Source organism: Micromys minutus (genome assembly GCF_963924665.1).
Source record: "Micromys minutus genome assembly, chromosome: 1".
NCBI lineage: Eukaryota > Metazoa > Chordata > Mammalia > Rodentia > Muridae > Micromys > Micromys minutus.
Genome location: NC_137969.1, coordinates 170984427 through 171001993, shown reverse-complemented (window position 1 = coordinate 171001993; position 17567 = coordinate 170984427). Strand labels below are relative to the sequence as shown.

The 17567-nt window shown below is 48.2% G+C and overlaps 1 protein-coding gene across 1 annotated transcript in view; it reads right to left on the bottom strand.

Annotated features, from left to right (window-relative positions):
• Nucleotides 1–3757: 3757 nt before the first annotated feature.
• The window catches only part of GRHL1 (grainyhead like transcription factor 1), a gene marked incomplete at its 3' end in the record, with an annotated part of 40005 nt that continues 26195 nt past the window's right edge, over nt 3758–17567 (bottom strand). The window contains exons 9-16 of the mRNA XM_080919224.1: nt 14905–15063; nt 10342–10393; nt 9864–10003; nt 8693–8730; nt 6502–6593; nt 6156–6241; nt 5162–5226; nt 3758–3872 (exon numbers count right to left, since the gene is read on the bottom strand). Coding sequence (XP_080775350.1) covers nt 3758–3872; nt 5162–5226; nt 6156–6241; nt 6502–6593; nt 8693–8730; nt 9864–10003; nt 10342–10393; nt 14905–15063 — 747 coding nt within the window. The remainder of the gene's footprint in view (nt 3873–5161; nt 5227–6155; nt 6242–6501; nt 6594–8692; nt 8731–9863; nt 10004–10341; nt 10394–14904; nt 15064–17567) is intronic.

Sequence of the window (17567 nt, the reverse complement as noted above, 5' to 3'; positions counted from 1 at the left end):
TCCCTTTGATTCCTAGATGGGAGACATGTCGATAGCAGAAGCCTCAGCACCTGTCCCTGCTGATCCAGAGCAAATGCAGCTCGCTGGAGAACCTGGCTTTAGCCCTGTAAGGACTAGTGGCCTTGTAATGGAGTCACCAAAGGAACAGTATGCAGTCCTATTAAGATAGCCCTTGGAACAGTGAGAAACATGGCGAGACATGAGGATTCTACAAGCACGGGTTCAATGGAAGATGTCTTTGGCTGTGAAGTGTGTGTTTTGGTCAGAGGCGATGCTGTGTGCATTATCTTGATTGTGGACAGGGCACTCTGCAAGCGTGCAGGTGATAGCTTTAGCAGGAGCATTAGTCATGCAAGAAATGTGAAGAAAATCCAGTGTAAATTCCAGTAAGAGTCATGCGCTGTCCCTTCGATGATGGAAGACGGTGTTACAGCGCAGCTCAGTGCTGGCACTGATCATGGTTGACTGGATACTCAACAGCAGCCATAGATAGCCACATGAGCCTTGGGGAGTGGAAGGCTGCTGCTGAGCCAATGCACAGCCTCCATTCCCACCACTGAATATTTTGAAGGCAGGTGGATACCATCGTGGGTGAGGAGGTCACAGCCACTGGGGGATGGGGAAGCCACTTCACCCTACCTTAGTCACCCTTCTCACATGTCCTCATTTCAAGGTAGAGTCCTGTGTCCCCCAAGCCATCTTACATTAATAAGTCATTCAAGATGGCTGTAAATCAATCATGGGATGAGGCTCTGCGTCTGATGTCTAGCCAGTGGTTCTGCTGCTATGGCTCCTGCCAGCCCAGACCTAAGAGCTCTGGGTCTACATGGCACCTGACCTAGGTCTCTGGATCCCAGAACACATCTTTTCCTCCATTATTCTGTCTCTTAAGACCAGAAGAACATCATTCTATTTCTTGGCTTGTGCACAGCCACTATCTGCTCTGTGTTTAGAAGCACTCACCTGAGTGTCCAGTGGGGGAGACTCTACACATTCCCATTCAGTTCATGCCTCCAGTGTCCATTGCTGTGACCACGCTGGTGGGGTCAGTGGTATCTTTAGTCCTAATCCCATTAAAGAGTTCACTCCAGAAACTTTTATCCCATAGGACCTTTTTAGTAGTCTTCTTGGAGGACTTGGAGGTGGGTATCTGAACTCCAGTCACTTCTCACAGAGCTGTGCTGTAGCTAACTGGTTTTTTTTTTTTTTTTTTTTTTTTAATGTTACACTTGTATTTGATGCAGAGATTTGAAGCACATAGTAGCTATAGGAGTTTGGGACCAGGGGTCACATGCTTAGAGGCTTAGAGTTCAGGATCAGGAGTCATGTGCTTAAGACAGAGGAGCCCTGAGTACAACCTGGGATCCCCTCTGAGCACCAGGTTTAACCCCTAGGAGGCAGATGTCAGCCACCAAAGCCTGTCTGCACTGCTGCTGACCTCAGGTGGGACATGAGTGCCACCAACATGAGGTGATGGTCACAGTTCTTTCCTGGAGCACATGGGGCCACAGAAATGAAGAATACCACACAGCCTTTCAACGGTTCCAAGGCACAGCTAGTTGTCCACATGCAGAGACCCCACTCAGCCTTCCTCTGTGACACCACGCACTGCCTCTGCCCTCCCGCTGGGGTCTCTTTCTCCTCGAAACCACCTTTTTCTGAGCCATTTTCTCAGGAATCTCTGCTTTAGCCATGGCTGGTCACTAGATAGTTTTTACCTGCTGAGCAGCGTGGTCCAAGACCTACCCAGGCTAATTTCTGAGCTTGGAAATTTCATAAACCCTATGCTCTAATCTCAAAACTGCCTGGGTTGTCTAAAGGTAGAAAAGTTACCATCGCAAGTTTCTTGAATGTCTACCAGGTAACTGGTACTGGCTAGGGAGGCTGCCTCCTGGGCAATGCTAGGTTCCAAGGCGTAGGTCAAAGTCAAGTGAGGAGTCACTGGGGGCTGGGAGGAAGGGCTCCCCAAGCTGGACTAAGCCACTGAGCCATCAGTAGCCCAGGCTGTGGGTACGGGCTGTAGTGCAGGCCTAAGGATGCAGCTGGGAAAATGGTCAGAAGTCACAGGAACTTCTCCAGGTCAGCTGACTTCATTAGTTGCATCATGTTCATTGAAAGCATATTCTACACATGGTGGTGCATACATGTAATTCCAGGGCTGGGGTGGCAGAGGAAGGAGGTTTATGAATTCAAAGTCAGTCCGAGGTTTTAAAAAATGCTGGGAATAATGGGGTATGCCTTCAATCCCTGCACTTGGGGAGCAGTGCTCTTGAGTTTGAAGCCGTCTGGTCTACATAGCAAGTTCTGGGTTAGTCACGGCACAGGGAGGATGAGTAAGGAGTTACGCTGAATGACAGGAGCTGACATCTTGTGAAACAGACATATAAAATTCAATCCCTTTGGTTTAAAACACATGTTCAATGATACAATTAAAACAAGTAAAACTGATTTCATAAAACAAAATAGAAAATATTGTTATATGACCCGTATCCCGTATCTTAGAAAACCAGCTATTTTGTTCACATACTTCATTAGAGTACTTTTTAAGCTATAGTATACTAACAATCCTACTCAGACAAATGACCTAGTCTAGTTCCTTGAACCTAAAGAAACCCGCAATTGTATTTCTGTTACAGGATTCATTATAAAATTACATTGTAAAGTTTTGCTTGTTTTTAAATATTTAAGTGTGTACAAAACATTCCCCTGCCACAGTAATGTAAATTCATGAATGCTTGCAGCTTGACGCTTGGCGCTTGGAAGCTCTGAAACACGGCACTTACAGAATCGGCCCATTTTGGTTTGTATCGCTGGCTCACTCTCGTGGGCACAGCCGGCTGACACCTGTGCACACACCTCACACAGTAGCTGCAGTCCAGGCCGCCATTAGCCCCGCTCAGGGTGCAGAAACCCACACAGTGACAACAGTCACAAGAGCAGAGGGCTCTTTGCTATGCTAGGGAACACTTGCTTGTGTTTGGGAAAATAGCATTCTACCTGCTTGGTCCATGTTATCAAAAATAACTTAACCTCTTCTCTAAGAGGGTTTTCAAGGTAGATCTTCCTGCTTGTCTTCACTATCTGTACACAGACACCGTATTTATATATTATCTATTTATATCAGACATATATGTACACATTTACAGGCAGACCTTCAAAAAGATATTGCACTTATGTACAATGCCGCTCCCACTGAGCTAACTTCACACCGTCACTCACCTAAGCTCTTCATCAGAAAGGCAGTCGGTATGTCCAAGGAAGTCGCAAGGGAAGGTTCCAGTAACGCACCTATTTAGTAAACACTGGAGGAGGGGAGGTGGGGGAGGGGGCTCTGCCCACTCCTCAAGGCAGTCAGAGACTGAGGTCAGGCGAGAACATACAATCCTCAAAGACAGGCTACTGCCTTCCCATCTCTTGCTAGCCAGCAGCCCACTGCTCTCATGGACAAAGGCAGATGTGGACAAGCAGTGTACAGACATGGTCTGTTAGATCTGGTACAAAGTTCTCACGCTTTGCTTTCTAAGCACATCAGAAATTCAAACAGCAACAACAACAACAACAACACATGGGTTTCTATCACACGGAAAACATCAACACAGCATGGTATACACAGCGCCGTTTCCTACGTGAAAGGCTCCTTCCCTGATATTTAAGGTTCTGCAGGGTAGGTGCCTGGGCTCCTCAGCTGGCCAACTGTAAGATCTATGGGACAATTTCACTGGATTCCCATGCCTGGGGGCTGAGTGCCCTCCACACCCTAAATCTCTGTCAGGGTGAGCTTGTACGACCCGCCAGCTTCTTCGATCTGCAGCTGGAAGGTGTCTTCATTGGAGTAGTGCTTTACGATATTGTCGTCCATGTTCACAAGGATCCTGGAGAAAGAGAGGGCATGAGTCCCCAGCATCCTACTTGGCTGTGGAGGTGGGCTTGGATTTGTTCATCAGCTGAGTACTGGCCGGTGGGGCGTTGTTCACACTCTCTGATGCTGCAGCTGCCTCATCCAAAAGACAGAGAGCCCCATGGTGCCTATGGCCAGGACCAGTGAGAACTGGCCAGGGAAGGAACCAGGTAAAGGATCCCAGCGGAAGAAGCAGGTGAGAGACAGGAAACACTGCCCGCTTGATCACTTCTGGCCTAGAGTGTTCACTCACTAAGTGGTAACCTGATACGGGAAAATAAACCTGCAGTGTATCTGTAGCTCTACACTACAGAGATTCGGTGGAACTTATCTCCATGGTAAGCTTCCTGACAAACTACCCTTGAAGTTTAAACACAGTAGTTAAAGCTTAATCCTTCCCATCAGACTCATCTAGAACATTCCAATAGATGTAAAAATAGTACGTTTTCTGGGATCAGAAAGACGGCTCAGCAGGCAAAGGTGCTTGCAGCCAAGCATGGTGACCTGTTCCATCCTTGCTATGCACATGGTAGGAGAGAACTGGTTCCCGAAAGTTGTCCTCTGACCTCCACAAATGCACTGTAGCATGGACACATGGACACACACACACAACATACTAAAATTTTAATTTCTAGGCAAGAAGCAATTTTCTATAGCTTAAAAATTACAGCCTAAGGTTGGATGCTCAAGAAGAAAAAGAAAAGGCTGTGGACCAGACAAACCTGGTTTGAGTCACAGCTCCGCATCCCCAAACCATGTGATTGAAGATGAACCTCAGACGCCTCATCTCAGAAACCAGGTGAGAGGCACTGAATGTGTCAGCCTAGCACCTGCTGGAGGACCCTGACATCCTTAGTCAGGGTTGTCACACTCCCTGGAATGTGCAGCCACCTCATGCTGCCAGGCATGGGAAGAGCAAACACAGATTAGTCTTTTCTTTGGGGAAAAAACAAACAGACAAGCCTGATCTCCAAGGGAAGATCAATACCGAGTAAATAATGTAATAAAGGAAAGAAAGCGAGGCATAAAGTTTCACACCTACACTCCTGGCACTGGGAGTGGGGTCATGGGGTTGGGGGTGGGTGCTGAAACAGAAGGACTGCCATGAGTTCTGAGTTAGCCTGGGCTACAGTGTGACCCTGACCTGCTCTTCCACTTTCTTGCACCTTCCTGGAGGCTTCTGGACGAATGGCACTGAAGGCATGTCACAGCTGTGCTGCGGATGACTGTCTTCAGGGCACATGGCGCACTGTTAGTACTCACCCTTTTTTGCACTTCTTAAATATTTTCCCAATCTTGTCATGGGGGACATCATACTTGTCTGAGATCTAAAACAACAGAGAATAGAAGGGATACTGTTACCAAGGCTTTAAAAGACACAATTACACCCATCTTTCCGCCTTGCTTTTTTTTATTTATTTTTATTTATATGTATGCCTATGTGCATGCATTAATGAATTTTACATTTATGTGTATGTGTTTTGTCTGCATGTGTATCTGTGCACCACATGATGCCTGGTACCTGTGGAAGCCAGAAGAGGGCACTAGATCCCCTGGGACTGGAATTACAGACAGCTGTGAGCCATCATATGGGAACAGAACTCAGATCCTCTGGAAGAATAGCAGTGTTCTAAAGCACTGAGCCATCTCTCCAGTCCTTGTGTATATGGGGTGTGTGTGTGTGTGTGTGCGTGTGTGTCTGTCTGTCTGTCTGTCTGTCTGTCTGTCTGTCAGCCTCTGCCAGCTCCTCGGGTTGGAGGTCATCACAGGTCACACCTCTGCATTTGCTCACACTGCTCTGGATAAGGTCCAGCATGGTTTGTTTTGAGACAGCCTCGTCTCTGATTTGCAGTTTCTGCCCTGGCTTCCAGAGTTTTAGAAATTACAGATGTTGCTACCAAGTCCAACTGAGCCACTATTTTATGGATGACATTTCTAAGGTTTTACTATTGTCAACTTCTAAGTGGTTTGCTACATGAATTTTCCTTTTAATCAAGAAGATAAAAGTTAAACTCCCCCTTAGGCTATCACAAATTCACTGAATGTGGCAGAGTGATTCACCTACAAACTCCAGGCCAGTCACAAGGGACAAGACAGACCTGCAGTCAAGTGAGGATGCCCATGGCACAAAGCATGCTGGGAAAAGAAGTCAAGGTTCCAGTGAGACAGGAAAATAGGGCTGTCTAATAAACTGCTTCAGCGGGATGCTCTGAGGCTCCCTTCGTTTTTTACATACTGTGGAGAGTGTCCTACTTACTGCCTCCATCAAGCCTTTCAAAGATGGGGTCTTGAGCATCAGGGCATCGAAGACTTCCTCTGATTCCTTTCGGACATAGAGCAGCACTGTGGGTGGTTTGGGGGATGGGGAGAAAAGAACAGTTAATTCACATGAGCAAAACACGAAAACAGATCACAGGTACTAGTACCATAATGGTCAGTAACATCGAGCACCACAGTGTGAGCCCTAGGATCTAACTGCAGCTTTCCCTGAACGCTCCCTCCCCCTCATGCTTGGGGAGGTGGCAGAGGGGAAGCCACGTGAGCCGTGCTCATGAGCTCACTGCCGGCTTCGAATTCCCACTTGTGAGCGGCAGCTAACACACCTCTCTTCGGTTCTTCTGTCCGAGCCAGCTTAGCAGGTGGAGGAACTCCAAAGTCATCTTCGGTTCCGAACGGCCCCCTTTTCAAGACAGACCTGTGGGTGAGGCGGAGCAATTAGGTCAGCCATTTTGACGCTGTCAACTGCACAAGCGGGTGTTCTGTACAGCAATCACTGCACTTTAGACTCAAACTCCTTTCTTCCTTTATTCGGCCCAAGAAGACAACAGCCAAGGCAGGGCTCATAGTGGCCAAGGCCACCCAAATGACATGCTGCACGGCCTCCACGGCTGGACTCCCTCCCACTAACTCAGCACTCAGTAGGAAAACACAAAGGCTTCGACAGAAGACAGCCCAGGCGGGGAGGCAGCCTCCTTTGTTTGGCTTTAAGGAATCATGGGTTTTATGTCAAGTCAGAGGGAATTTCTGCAAGTTTTGTCTGGTGGGCAGCTGTGGCCAAAATGTGTGGCCTATGCTGCAGGGAATCCCAAGCCTACAGGTAGGACAGTATATTAGAGGGCTGGAGTGACCACAGTGTAGCTTCTAAAGCCTTAACATTGTAGTGTCCACGGAAAGAGCAAGGGAGAGTGGATGAGGAGCTTGAGAGGAAAGAGTACAGGTCTGAGCCACTGCTGGTGAAGGGGAGGGCCTGTGAGGAGAGAGTGAAGGACAGATGCGAACCAAGGACAGCAAGAGCTTATTCAGAACAGGCTGGAAGCATCGGTGTATCTCAGCTCTGTGCTCCCAACAGGAACTTGGTGAAGGTGTCTGCAGGAGCCATGTCTGAAATACCAAGAATGGAACTGGTGGCGCAGGTTCCAGTAGCTAACTAGATAAACTATGGATGGCTACGACTGTGTGCTGGGAGAATCAGAGAGGGAGGAAAGCAAAAACAGAACCAAAACCGCCAGGCATGGGGCCTGAGTTCCCAGTACTCAGAAGCCCCACGTGGAAGAGTTCATGAGCTGGAGTCCAAGCTTGACTACACAGTGAGTCCTAGGCAGCCTGGGCCAGGGCACAGACCTGTCTCAGAGGCCAAAGCCAAAACACTGAGGTGAAGGGAGAGAGGGCAAAGAATGGCGCTGACGGCTGGGCATTCCAACTCCATGTACTTTTGTGTGAGGAAATGTAATTACCAAGGTAGGCTCTACTGTTCTTTAAAATTTATCCTCAAAGCCACTGTGAAGGATGAGCCAGGTGGGGTCTCTGTGGATATGCTGGGCACAGAGCCCAAAGGGGTAGGCAGGCTAGTTACAGAGAGGAGCACTGCGACCTCAGACACCTAGGGTCGTCCTGGATGCTGCACACTACCTCTCTTATGGGGAACCAGAGACAAGGACCAGGGGCTGCTCCGAGGGAACAGCTCCAAGGGAACAGACGATCAGTGACTTCCTGTGACTGGGAGTCATGGGCACAACCTAAAGTGACAACCGAGTCCTGTCCCATATACATAATGAGTCAACTGCAAGTCTGGAGGTGAGTGAGATCTTTACAGGGTATGGCACGGTCTCCACAGCACCGAAACAAAAGGGAAGAAATCTAAGCCGATAGATAGGCTCAGTCAATCGGTCCCTCTGGACACAGGAATGAGCTGAGCTGAGCTGGGTGCCAAGGCGAGGAGATGTGAGAGGCCAGTGTTGCCAATATGCACAGCTGGAGTGCACAGTAGGGCCTCAACTAGAGACGCCCCGAGGGTTAGGTAAACCAGGTTGTTTCACACTGCAGTGGTTAAAGAGACACTGCCATGGGAGGCTCTGAACTGGATCTAGCCTTGTATAATGAATAGTGTTACTACACAGCCAGGGAGACGTGAGCAGAGTCTGCAAACCAGTCAGCAGAGCCCTTCCGCACGGTGGGATACAGGCCAGGTCCTCATTTATAGGAGACAGGCACCTGATGCTCAGCAACAGTGGGCTCTGGGGCAGCTCTTTATTCTTCTACTGAAAAGAGGGTCTGACCATAACATGCTGGCCTGGAACTCACTGTGCAGCCCGGGGTGGCCTCCAACTCACACCCTTCTGCCTCAGTCTCAAAAGTGCTAGGATGACAGGCGCTCTCCACCCTGGCTGAGAAACTTATGCTTAATTAAACAGCTAAAAGGAAAGCAAGTTTTTACTGTATCCCTATTAGTCTGTAAGTTTAAGATTACTTCAAAACCTAATGAGTTTATTAGAGTGAGACAAAGGGGGATCTTACCCTTCACCTTCTAGTTCTTCAGAGGGGAGGGAAAGAACCTAGGAACAAACACACATTCAGATTGTTTTCCAAACAAGTTCAAACATCTCAGAACATAAGTAAATTAGTCCTAAAACCGAGATCATTTTGATTGTGACCAGTTTAAAACCAAACCCTTCTAAAAGATACGATCCTGTAGCTGTGTCTTTCAATGCCTAGATTTCTACAGCTTTCTTCCGCTTTGCTGACCCAGGCTAATTGATCTTTGTGGATGTGGACCAAACCTTTGGGAGGCTGGCTGATATCAGCATCTAGTGAGATGATGCCCCACTCATCCACCCACAGTGTGTGGCTGTATCTGCAACAGAATGTCAGCATGAAAGAGCCCACAGGAAGATGGCAGAGACCGACAAGTCTCAGGTATTCACTGGTATCAGCCCCTTCACCGACTCCAGCTTGCCCTAAGGCTGCTCACTAGAATCACAGGTTGGCAACATCTCTCAAAACTCGTTAGTCCTTTCAAATCTGTCCAGTGAGTGCCTGGCAGGGTCTCCATTGTGATATTTATCTGACCTTGGTATAAAAAGAAAAGCCACATTCTCTTGAAACGTCTGTACCACAAAGGTGGGTGCAGCTAGTTTTTAAATTTAGCATGAGTTAGCCAGGGGTGGGAGTGGGGTGCGGGAGAAGGGGTGGCGAAAGCCTTCTATCCCAGCACTCGGGAGGCTAAGCAGGCAGATCTCTGAGTTCAAGTCCAGCCTGGTCTATATAGCGAGTTCCAGGACAGCCAGGGTTACACAGAGAAACACTGTCTTGAAAAACCAATAATAATAATGAAAATAGTAAAATTTGGTCTGAGTTCTGGGCCATGGCTGTAGGGAACATGCTGATGGCATCCAGCAATGGGTACCACAGGAAGAAAGCCTTCAGACACAGGTGTCCCCAGACTGAATTTATCAGACTACAGACTCAAATTGTGATGCTATTCTCAACACTTTTATGAGCTACAACATGAAAGAATACAAGGGGAGCCCAGGTGACAGATTCGGCATTGCGTATCACGTCACTGTGACCGAACGCTCCAGAGAGCTCAGTAGTTGGTTAAGTGCCACTGCGGTCCGACACTATGGGAAAACGCCAGGGAGCTTTTTTGCCAGGCCTAGCAGCTTCTCCCTGGAGGCTGGTTACCTACATGACTGCCCCGTTGCAGGTTGGTAAAATGCACGTCAGGTATGAAGAGGACAGGCTGAGTGTCGAGATCCAGGAAGGGCTTGAACACGGTGATGTCCGTCCGTTTGTGTGAGGGAAGCAGTTGTACTTTAACATCAGAAACTGGGAAGAAAAACAGAAGCCGCCAAGAGATTATAGCTCTGGGCTGGCCAGGAGGAGTGGTACATGTCTTTAATCCCAGCACATAGGAGGCTGAAGCTGGTCTATTTCTATAACCTGGAGGCCAGCCTGGTCTACATAGTGAGTTAGAACCAGCAACCAAAAAGCCTGAGCAGGGGCTAGCCCATGACACAGGCCTGAAGTTCTATGAGCAAGGCTCTGTTCTCATCTGCACAGCAGCAGAGCCACAGGGCTCTCACCATGTCAGCACCACCTCTGGTCTAGCCTGCACTCTGCAGGGCACAGCAGGCCACCATTAGGAACTGGGTCAGTGCACTTGCCTTTTCTTTTGCTCTGTTTTCGTTCTTCATCCCGAATTTTCCGTTCAGCTCCCTGTAGACAAAGGAGACAAGAGTCTAATCAGATCCTCTGGGAGCTACTCGGTTCTCTCCTCTCTGGACATGAGGACCAGCATGGGCCTGCCACCTCTGTTTCCCCTTAGAAGTCCACCCCTCTCATTAAAGTACATCATAGGCATGTATGGAAATGTCACATGGGAAACGCCTTTTGACAATAAACATATCCAACTGCATTTTAAAAATTTCTTAAAACCATTTCTAACTACATGAAATCAGTCCCAGTAAACATCTATTTTAAACACAAATGAACTCAAATTTCTATTCCTAATAAATGTAGCCAGGCTGAAGGTAAAGATTAGAGAACATGCTAGCACACCACAATTTCTGACAAGGTGTAGATGCCTTCCCTCTACCTCACAGAAAAGGACCATGAAAGAAAAATAAAATTGGCCCTGCAAATATTCCAAGTAGCAAATGTCATCACAGAGAGGGTTGGGTCTGTGCAAAGTCATGGTGCCTGTAAGTGACAGAAACAATCAGGTGTCATTCACAAAAACAAAGATGACACAAGAGGTTTTTGTGCTCTGTGTCCCGTAGAAGGACTTATTTGTGCCGTGGACATCAACTGCAGAACAGCAGTGTCATGCAAATGAACCCACAAAAATATTCACAAACCTCATTAGTAAAGGCACAACCTGAAATGGGCCAGCATTCAACACATTAAAATGCTATACCGATTCCTTCTGCTTTGCTGAGAGGTAATGTGTCGGTGGTGAGGATGACTTTACAGTTGCCCAGCCAGGTAGGAGCTGCTGGCTTGTGTTTCTGTTAAATAGACCCCCTGATAGGAAGGAGGAAGTGAGGGCCTCTCACTGATCTTTGGCATCAGTATACGATAAGGATCAGGTCTGAAAGCAGAACACAAAGCTCCGGCCTGCTCTAAAAGGTGCTAACACGCAGCATGGCAGACACACAACCTGCTTATAGCGGCTGTATATAGGGCTGGAGAGATGGCTCAGCAGGCAAAGTGCTTGCAGTACAAGGGTAAGGACTAGGGTTCAGATCCCCTAAACCCATGTAACCTGTGGGTGGGCACTGCCTACAACCCCAGTGAGCTGAAGGCAGAGACAGTGCATTCCTGGAGTAAGGTGGCTCGCCTAGAGCAGCCAAACTGGTGATCCGGGTGCACAAGAGACTTTGCCTCAAAAGGTATGGTGGGAAATGAATAAAGAAGATATCGAACAGCAAACTCTGTTTGCTCCCCACACCCGAAACACATAGACTCTCACATGAGCGACCACACACAAATAAACAACAACAATCTAACAACCTAACCGTAACTTCGGTTAGAAGAGAAACCACACCTCCATCCTAAAGGCAGCTTCTCCAAATGTATTATCAGATATATCCAGAAAGAATAACAAGGAACTCCGCTCCTGCCAAGATAGACAGCTCTTCTCTGAAATGACGGAACCAAGCATTTGGATGTCTGCTGCAGATCCAGAGGAAGCAGGGCAGGCCCTTTACCTGCAGGCCCTGGTGTCTCCAGTGGTCCCAGCTGAAGAAGAGGAAGGACAACAAACTGCCAAGGAAACTCAACCCAGAGAGCTCAGCAGCTTCAGGTACTTGGGTGCAGAGAGGCTACTCCAGACCAAGAAGAACACACCCCAGCAAGAGAAACACCGCCCGAAATGCAGGGTAAACATACTGTTTGTTCTCACCAATTGGACTGGAAAAACTTTCCTCTCATGGGGCAACGAGCCAACACCCAGGAAAACCCTGCTCACTGGTGCAGAATAACTAGCCTGACCCAGCGTGGCTGCAGAGGAGCCTATCAGATCAGAAGATGACATTTGAATGAAGCAAATCATTTCCAAGAAACTTAATGGGGTCTCAGGACAAACCTGAAGAAGAGTTCCAGGAATAAGAGAAAATCACCTACCACCCAGCAAGGCAAAATGCACAGGGTTCAGTACCCAGGAAGACAGCCAAGCAGTCTCCAAATAGGGAGGAAATCAAGCCACTGAGGGGAACCCAGACACAGGTACCAGGCACAGACATTAAGCCAGTAATGTAACTTATCCCATATGTTCAAAGGCTATGGAAAAACCACATCTGGGCTCTGAGTGTGGCTCAGTGGGACAGCAGCTGCCTAGTGTTTGCTTCCCAGGACAATAGGAACCATCCAAACCAAAAGCAGCACTACTAACAGCAAAAAAAAAAAAAAAAAAAAAAAAAAAAAAAAAAAAAAACCCTTTGCTTGCTAAGTAGACACATGACCTAAAAAGGGTCCAGCCTAAACTTTCAGGGATAGAAACTGCCAGGTCAGGGATGCAGACACCAATGGACGGAGTTCAGTTCACCAATGGATGGCCACAGATCAGTAAACCTAAGACAATGGAAGAAACTACCTGAAATGAAATAAGAAAAATCAAACAACAATAACTATAGGCTGTGGGTGAAACTCAAAGCACATCACAGATGCAACTGGAGAACCTGAGGGGGAAGAGCAGGCACGTCTGAGGAAACAACAGCTGGACATGGTCCACACCCAATGACTGTCATAAACATAAACACTCAGCAAACTCAAAAACGTGGAGCTTCATCAGATTCGACTGCTCACAACCAACAGAAGAGAAAAACCTTGGAAAGAGTTACAGACAGGAAAATCTCACATACAGAATAGACCTGGGCAGCTGCAGCCTCATCAGCAGTACAAGCTCCAAGTCTGTGCAGCATCCGTGAACTGACAGCCAGATCTTACCCTGGCACAGTAGCCTAAGTTAAACCACTTCTCATGCAGAAAAGCTGAGGATTCATTCCTAGTTCAAGATGTTAAAGAAAGTGCTGGAACAGTATGGGGCCGTCTGACCATTAAGCTCTTCAGGCCCCTCTCTCATCATCACCTGCTGGGAATGTGCTTGGGCTTTGGGACACCAGGGCTTGTCCCTGACAGAGACCGACTTCAGTGAGGACTGAATGAGATGGCAGCATAGGCCTGAAGCCCAGCTTAAACTCAGGGAAAAAGGCAGGAGGGTCAGGAGTTCAAGGTCACTCTTGCCTCTACAATGGGCATGAACTAAATATGACAGTATCTCACAGTCTAATGGGGTGGGCCTTGGAGACATAGGAGCTTACAGAAAAAGCAGCCACCCAAGTCCCAACTCTGAAAATCCAAACTTTATCCTCATTTTCTCTAAGAATGTGCTGAGTGGCTACAGCTCCTGAAAAATGAAAAACTGTCCCTTATCAGACGACACTGTCAGTTAAGCAGGTCATAACGAAGAGACAAAAAGGCACAACTTCCTTGGGAAAGAGGTATACTGTGAATACATCAAAGGAAACCCCAAAGTGCCTTCCTTCAGGTTTCTGATGACAAGTTGAGACCAGACTCACAAAGTGAGAGCCAGGAGATGGTGACTAAAAGGCACTGAGGAGCAAGTGGGCCAACCAGAGTCGGGGATGCAGGTGGGCAGCAAAGAACCAAGGCCTTAGGAAAAATAAGCCTTCACGGCACTCAGAAAATGAACACATGAATTCTCAAGAGTGCACAGGGAAATTATTAGTCAGGAAAGATGTAACAAAAACATCAGATGTGGAAAAAAATGTTTGAATAAAGCTGCGATTTCTCTAGTGTTCTAAAAAGAGTGCAGACATTCTTACAGCTCCTCCTGAGGTGTTTTGCTTTGTCTTTGATTGAGGCGGTCTCTGTGTACAGCCCAGGCTGGTGCTGCACACCTGGATCATCAGGGCTTCTTGGGCTCCAGAGGAATGTGGTCAGATGGGAAGAGACTGGCCTAGGTCAGAGGTACTGGTGCCCAGCAGCTGTGACTCACAGGTGCAGCCCATGGGAAGCACTTGTGTTCCAGTAATCCCCACACCTGATCTCCGGGATGGAGAAGGAGCAGATTACATGGGGGTGGGGGTGGGGGGGAGGCTGGAGGCGATCTCAAGGGACCAAGGAGGTGGAGCACTCAGAGGCCGTCTAAAGATTCGGAGGAGAAAGTCCAGAAAGAAACTCACATCTTCAATGTTGGCCCAGTAACACTGAGCTTTAAACCACTGAATCTGTGATCATTTGTTACAGGTGGAAACCCCGGTCTGCCGGTGCATCCAATCTGATAGGCTGGTGAGAAAACGCTCTGAACACGAAGGTTCCAGGCGCCCTCCAGTGGTCAGATACAACATCCCTACCAGAGTCTCCGTGACTGGACAGAGAAACCTTGGCTCTGCTCTTTCTCTGCACAAATAGAAATGTGAGGAATGGCCTGCCAAAGAGCTTTCAGGGCAGTAAGTCAGGTGGAGGGTGGTCAACACAGTAGTTACTGATCTGGGCCCAGGAACTGGGCCACATCCTTCAACAGACACAACCACAAAAGGCAGCATCGAGTCTTCCCAGTCTTAGTTCCGGTGTGTATTTCCCCTTCTACAGTGCTGCTTTTCCCGAAGGGTGAGATAGTGAGAGCCCGTTAGAGGTTAGCTGCTCTGTGTGGAAGGGTGAGCCTGCCTCAGGTGTTCCCCCTCCCCAGCCCGCTGCTCTCTCACCTTGTCACAGAAGACCTTTATCTGGCAGTAGGCCCGGTGTACTGGCTTGTTGCTGCGGTGGTTGTAACTGTACGTGTCGATCTGGATGTTGAGTGGTAAGCCCTTCACACCCTTCTGAGAAGAGAAATCTGTGCTCAGGCAGTTCACAGAGATGAAGACCTGTGGAGGGAGAGAAGGCTCCGTGAGGGGCAACTCCAGCAGCCAGGCCAGCCCAGCCTTGCAAATGCAGATGTGACACTCTCCTGAAAGCTGCCACTTAGAGGCAGCAAAGGACTCTTCAAGGGAGCAGCAAGCATAGGCGGGGAGAGGAAGAGGGGAGCACGGAAGCTCTGCTTATCCCCAGGATCGCTCCTGGGAATCAGCCAGGACAGTGGGCAATGTGGCTGTCATGGCTGCTGTCATTTTCCTGGGACACCTTAATATATCTCTTGGCTGCTGGGGACAACTCTGCACCCTCTCTGGAATCACCTGTACCTTGGTGTTCCCTTTTAGGATAGTCTGTAGCAGCCTGTGTCCTTTTTTAACAAAGCTGGGGGCTCCTAATCTATAGCTTGACTATAAAATCCCAGCAGTGCTCCCTTACAATCGAGCCCACTCATTAAAATACCTCCATTGCTTTTTCTTGGAGGTGTCTGGTAACAGAGTCACACTGGGCCAAGTCCTCAAAGAATAATTTAATTCCAGGGATGTCTAAGACATTCCTTTCTGGGTGGCCTTTCATAATTTAAATATAATTTGGATCCACTGCACTTGGCTTTTTTTATTTTTTGTTTTACACAGGCTTTAATTATTATGCTGTCCTACTGAATAGTCACCAAACACAATGGCACTTCTCATTGAAGGAGGCTCCATAGAGATGTGGTTGAAACATACTAGAAGCCATGACGACACTGGTTGGGGAACCTTTATCCAAGGGAGAAGACAGGAACTGAGTGGGCCCTGGGTGGCCATACTTCCTCCAGGCAGTGACAAGGCACAGAGCAGCAGACAGGTACTGAGGTCACACCTGCCGCTTCACAGGTTTGTTTCCTTTCACCGACACCTGAAGTACCACTGACCCACACATGTCACCAAACCCAGCAGGGTCAGTTCCACGGAACAGCTTGCATGCCCTTGAGTCACATACCAGATTCTCTTTTTTGAAAAGAAGCCCCATCCCGTGTCCTGGCTCCCACTCAGTTACCCCATGTTCACCTTCTGGCGAGTTTTCTCAAAGGTTTAAGCAAATGGAGACACATGGTTGGTGCAGCTGGGGGAGCTGTGTGTGGCTGGCGAGCATGCTCTAGTCCCCATGTCTGTGGTTCCAGCTTTAAGATGTCTAATATGCTCGGGTGCTCTTAATTCCCAGGCCACTGGCTTTAGAATTTATTCATGGATACCACACAGTCAATGGTATTAGAATCAGTATTTAAATGGGCAATTTTAGAGATTCAAGACCCTTGTACCAGATAACCAGGATTACTTTCAATACCTAGGCCTCAATGGTCAAGGGCAGGTTACCCAAGGAGCATTGTTCAGCTATGGGTTGTAAATGCCCATGTGGTGGGACCTGAATAGAAGAGAAGCTGGACAGAAAGAGAACCAGCTCCACAGTAACAAAGAGCAAGTTCTAGACTAGACAGTTACAGTCTCTAAGTGGAGAAAGACCGGACATCCTAAGCAGACTGGGACATGTCCAGTGACAAATCTGAAGATCATCCCTATCTTGTTCTCTTACCAACCCTCCCCCCCCCCCCCCAGCTCTTTCTCACTGTCTCTGGACACTGTCAGCGTCTTCTCTGCTGACCCTGCTAGCTTCCTTACTGATCTGGTCAGGTCCACCCCACAGCCCTCCTCTGCCTCCCCAGGTCTGCAAGGGTCCAGCTGGATCCTGTCTTCCATGTAAAACTCGTTTCTTTGTATGGGCTTGGGCAGGTGTCACACATGTACTTGGGACCATGCTCTTTAGATACTCAATGGAGCTTTCCCTACGCCCAGAAGAGGGCACTGTCCTTCCACATTTGAAGCTCCAGAGCTGCTAGGGCTGTCCCAGGCGAAGGTGAAGGAGCTCATGTCCCTGTTTTCCTACCATGGTGAAGCAACAGCTCATTTCCACAGCCACCGATTTCCACAGACTGCATCCTTTGGCTGATGGAGATCCGGAGGAAAGGTGCCCAGGTGTGTCCCTTTCTCTGGACTGTTCACACTCTGTCACCGTTGTGTACCTTGCTTCTAAATACTTTTCTAATCATTTCCAGTAAAAAAAAAAGGGGGGGGGGTTGGAGAGATGGTTCAGTGGTTAAGAGCACTGGCTTCTCTTCCAGAGGTCCTGAGTTCAATTCCCAGCAACCACATGGTGGCTCACAACCATCTGTAATGAGATCTGATGCCCTCTTCTGGTGTGCATGAAGACAGCAACAGTGTATTTATATACGTAACATAAATAATTCTTTTTAAAAAGTGTGTTTGTGTGTGTGGTGTAATCCTTTGAAATACTATCTAGTACCTTTGAGTCAGGTCTTCCATTGGCCTGAAGCTCAGCAATTAGGCAAGACTGGATGGCCAGGGAACACCAGACACCCTCTCGTTTTTGCTTCCCAAGCACCGGGATGACAGAGACACACTACCACACCCAGCTTTTTCCACGGGTGCAAGAGGCCAAACTCAGGGACATTCTTGCAAGG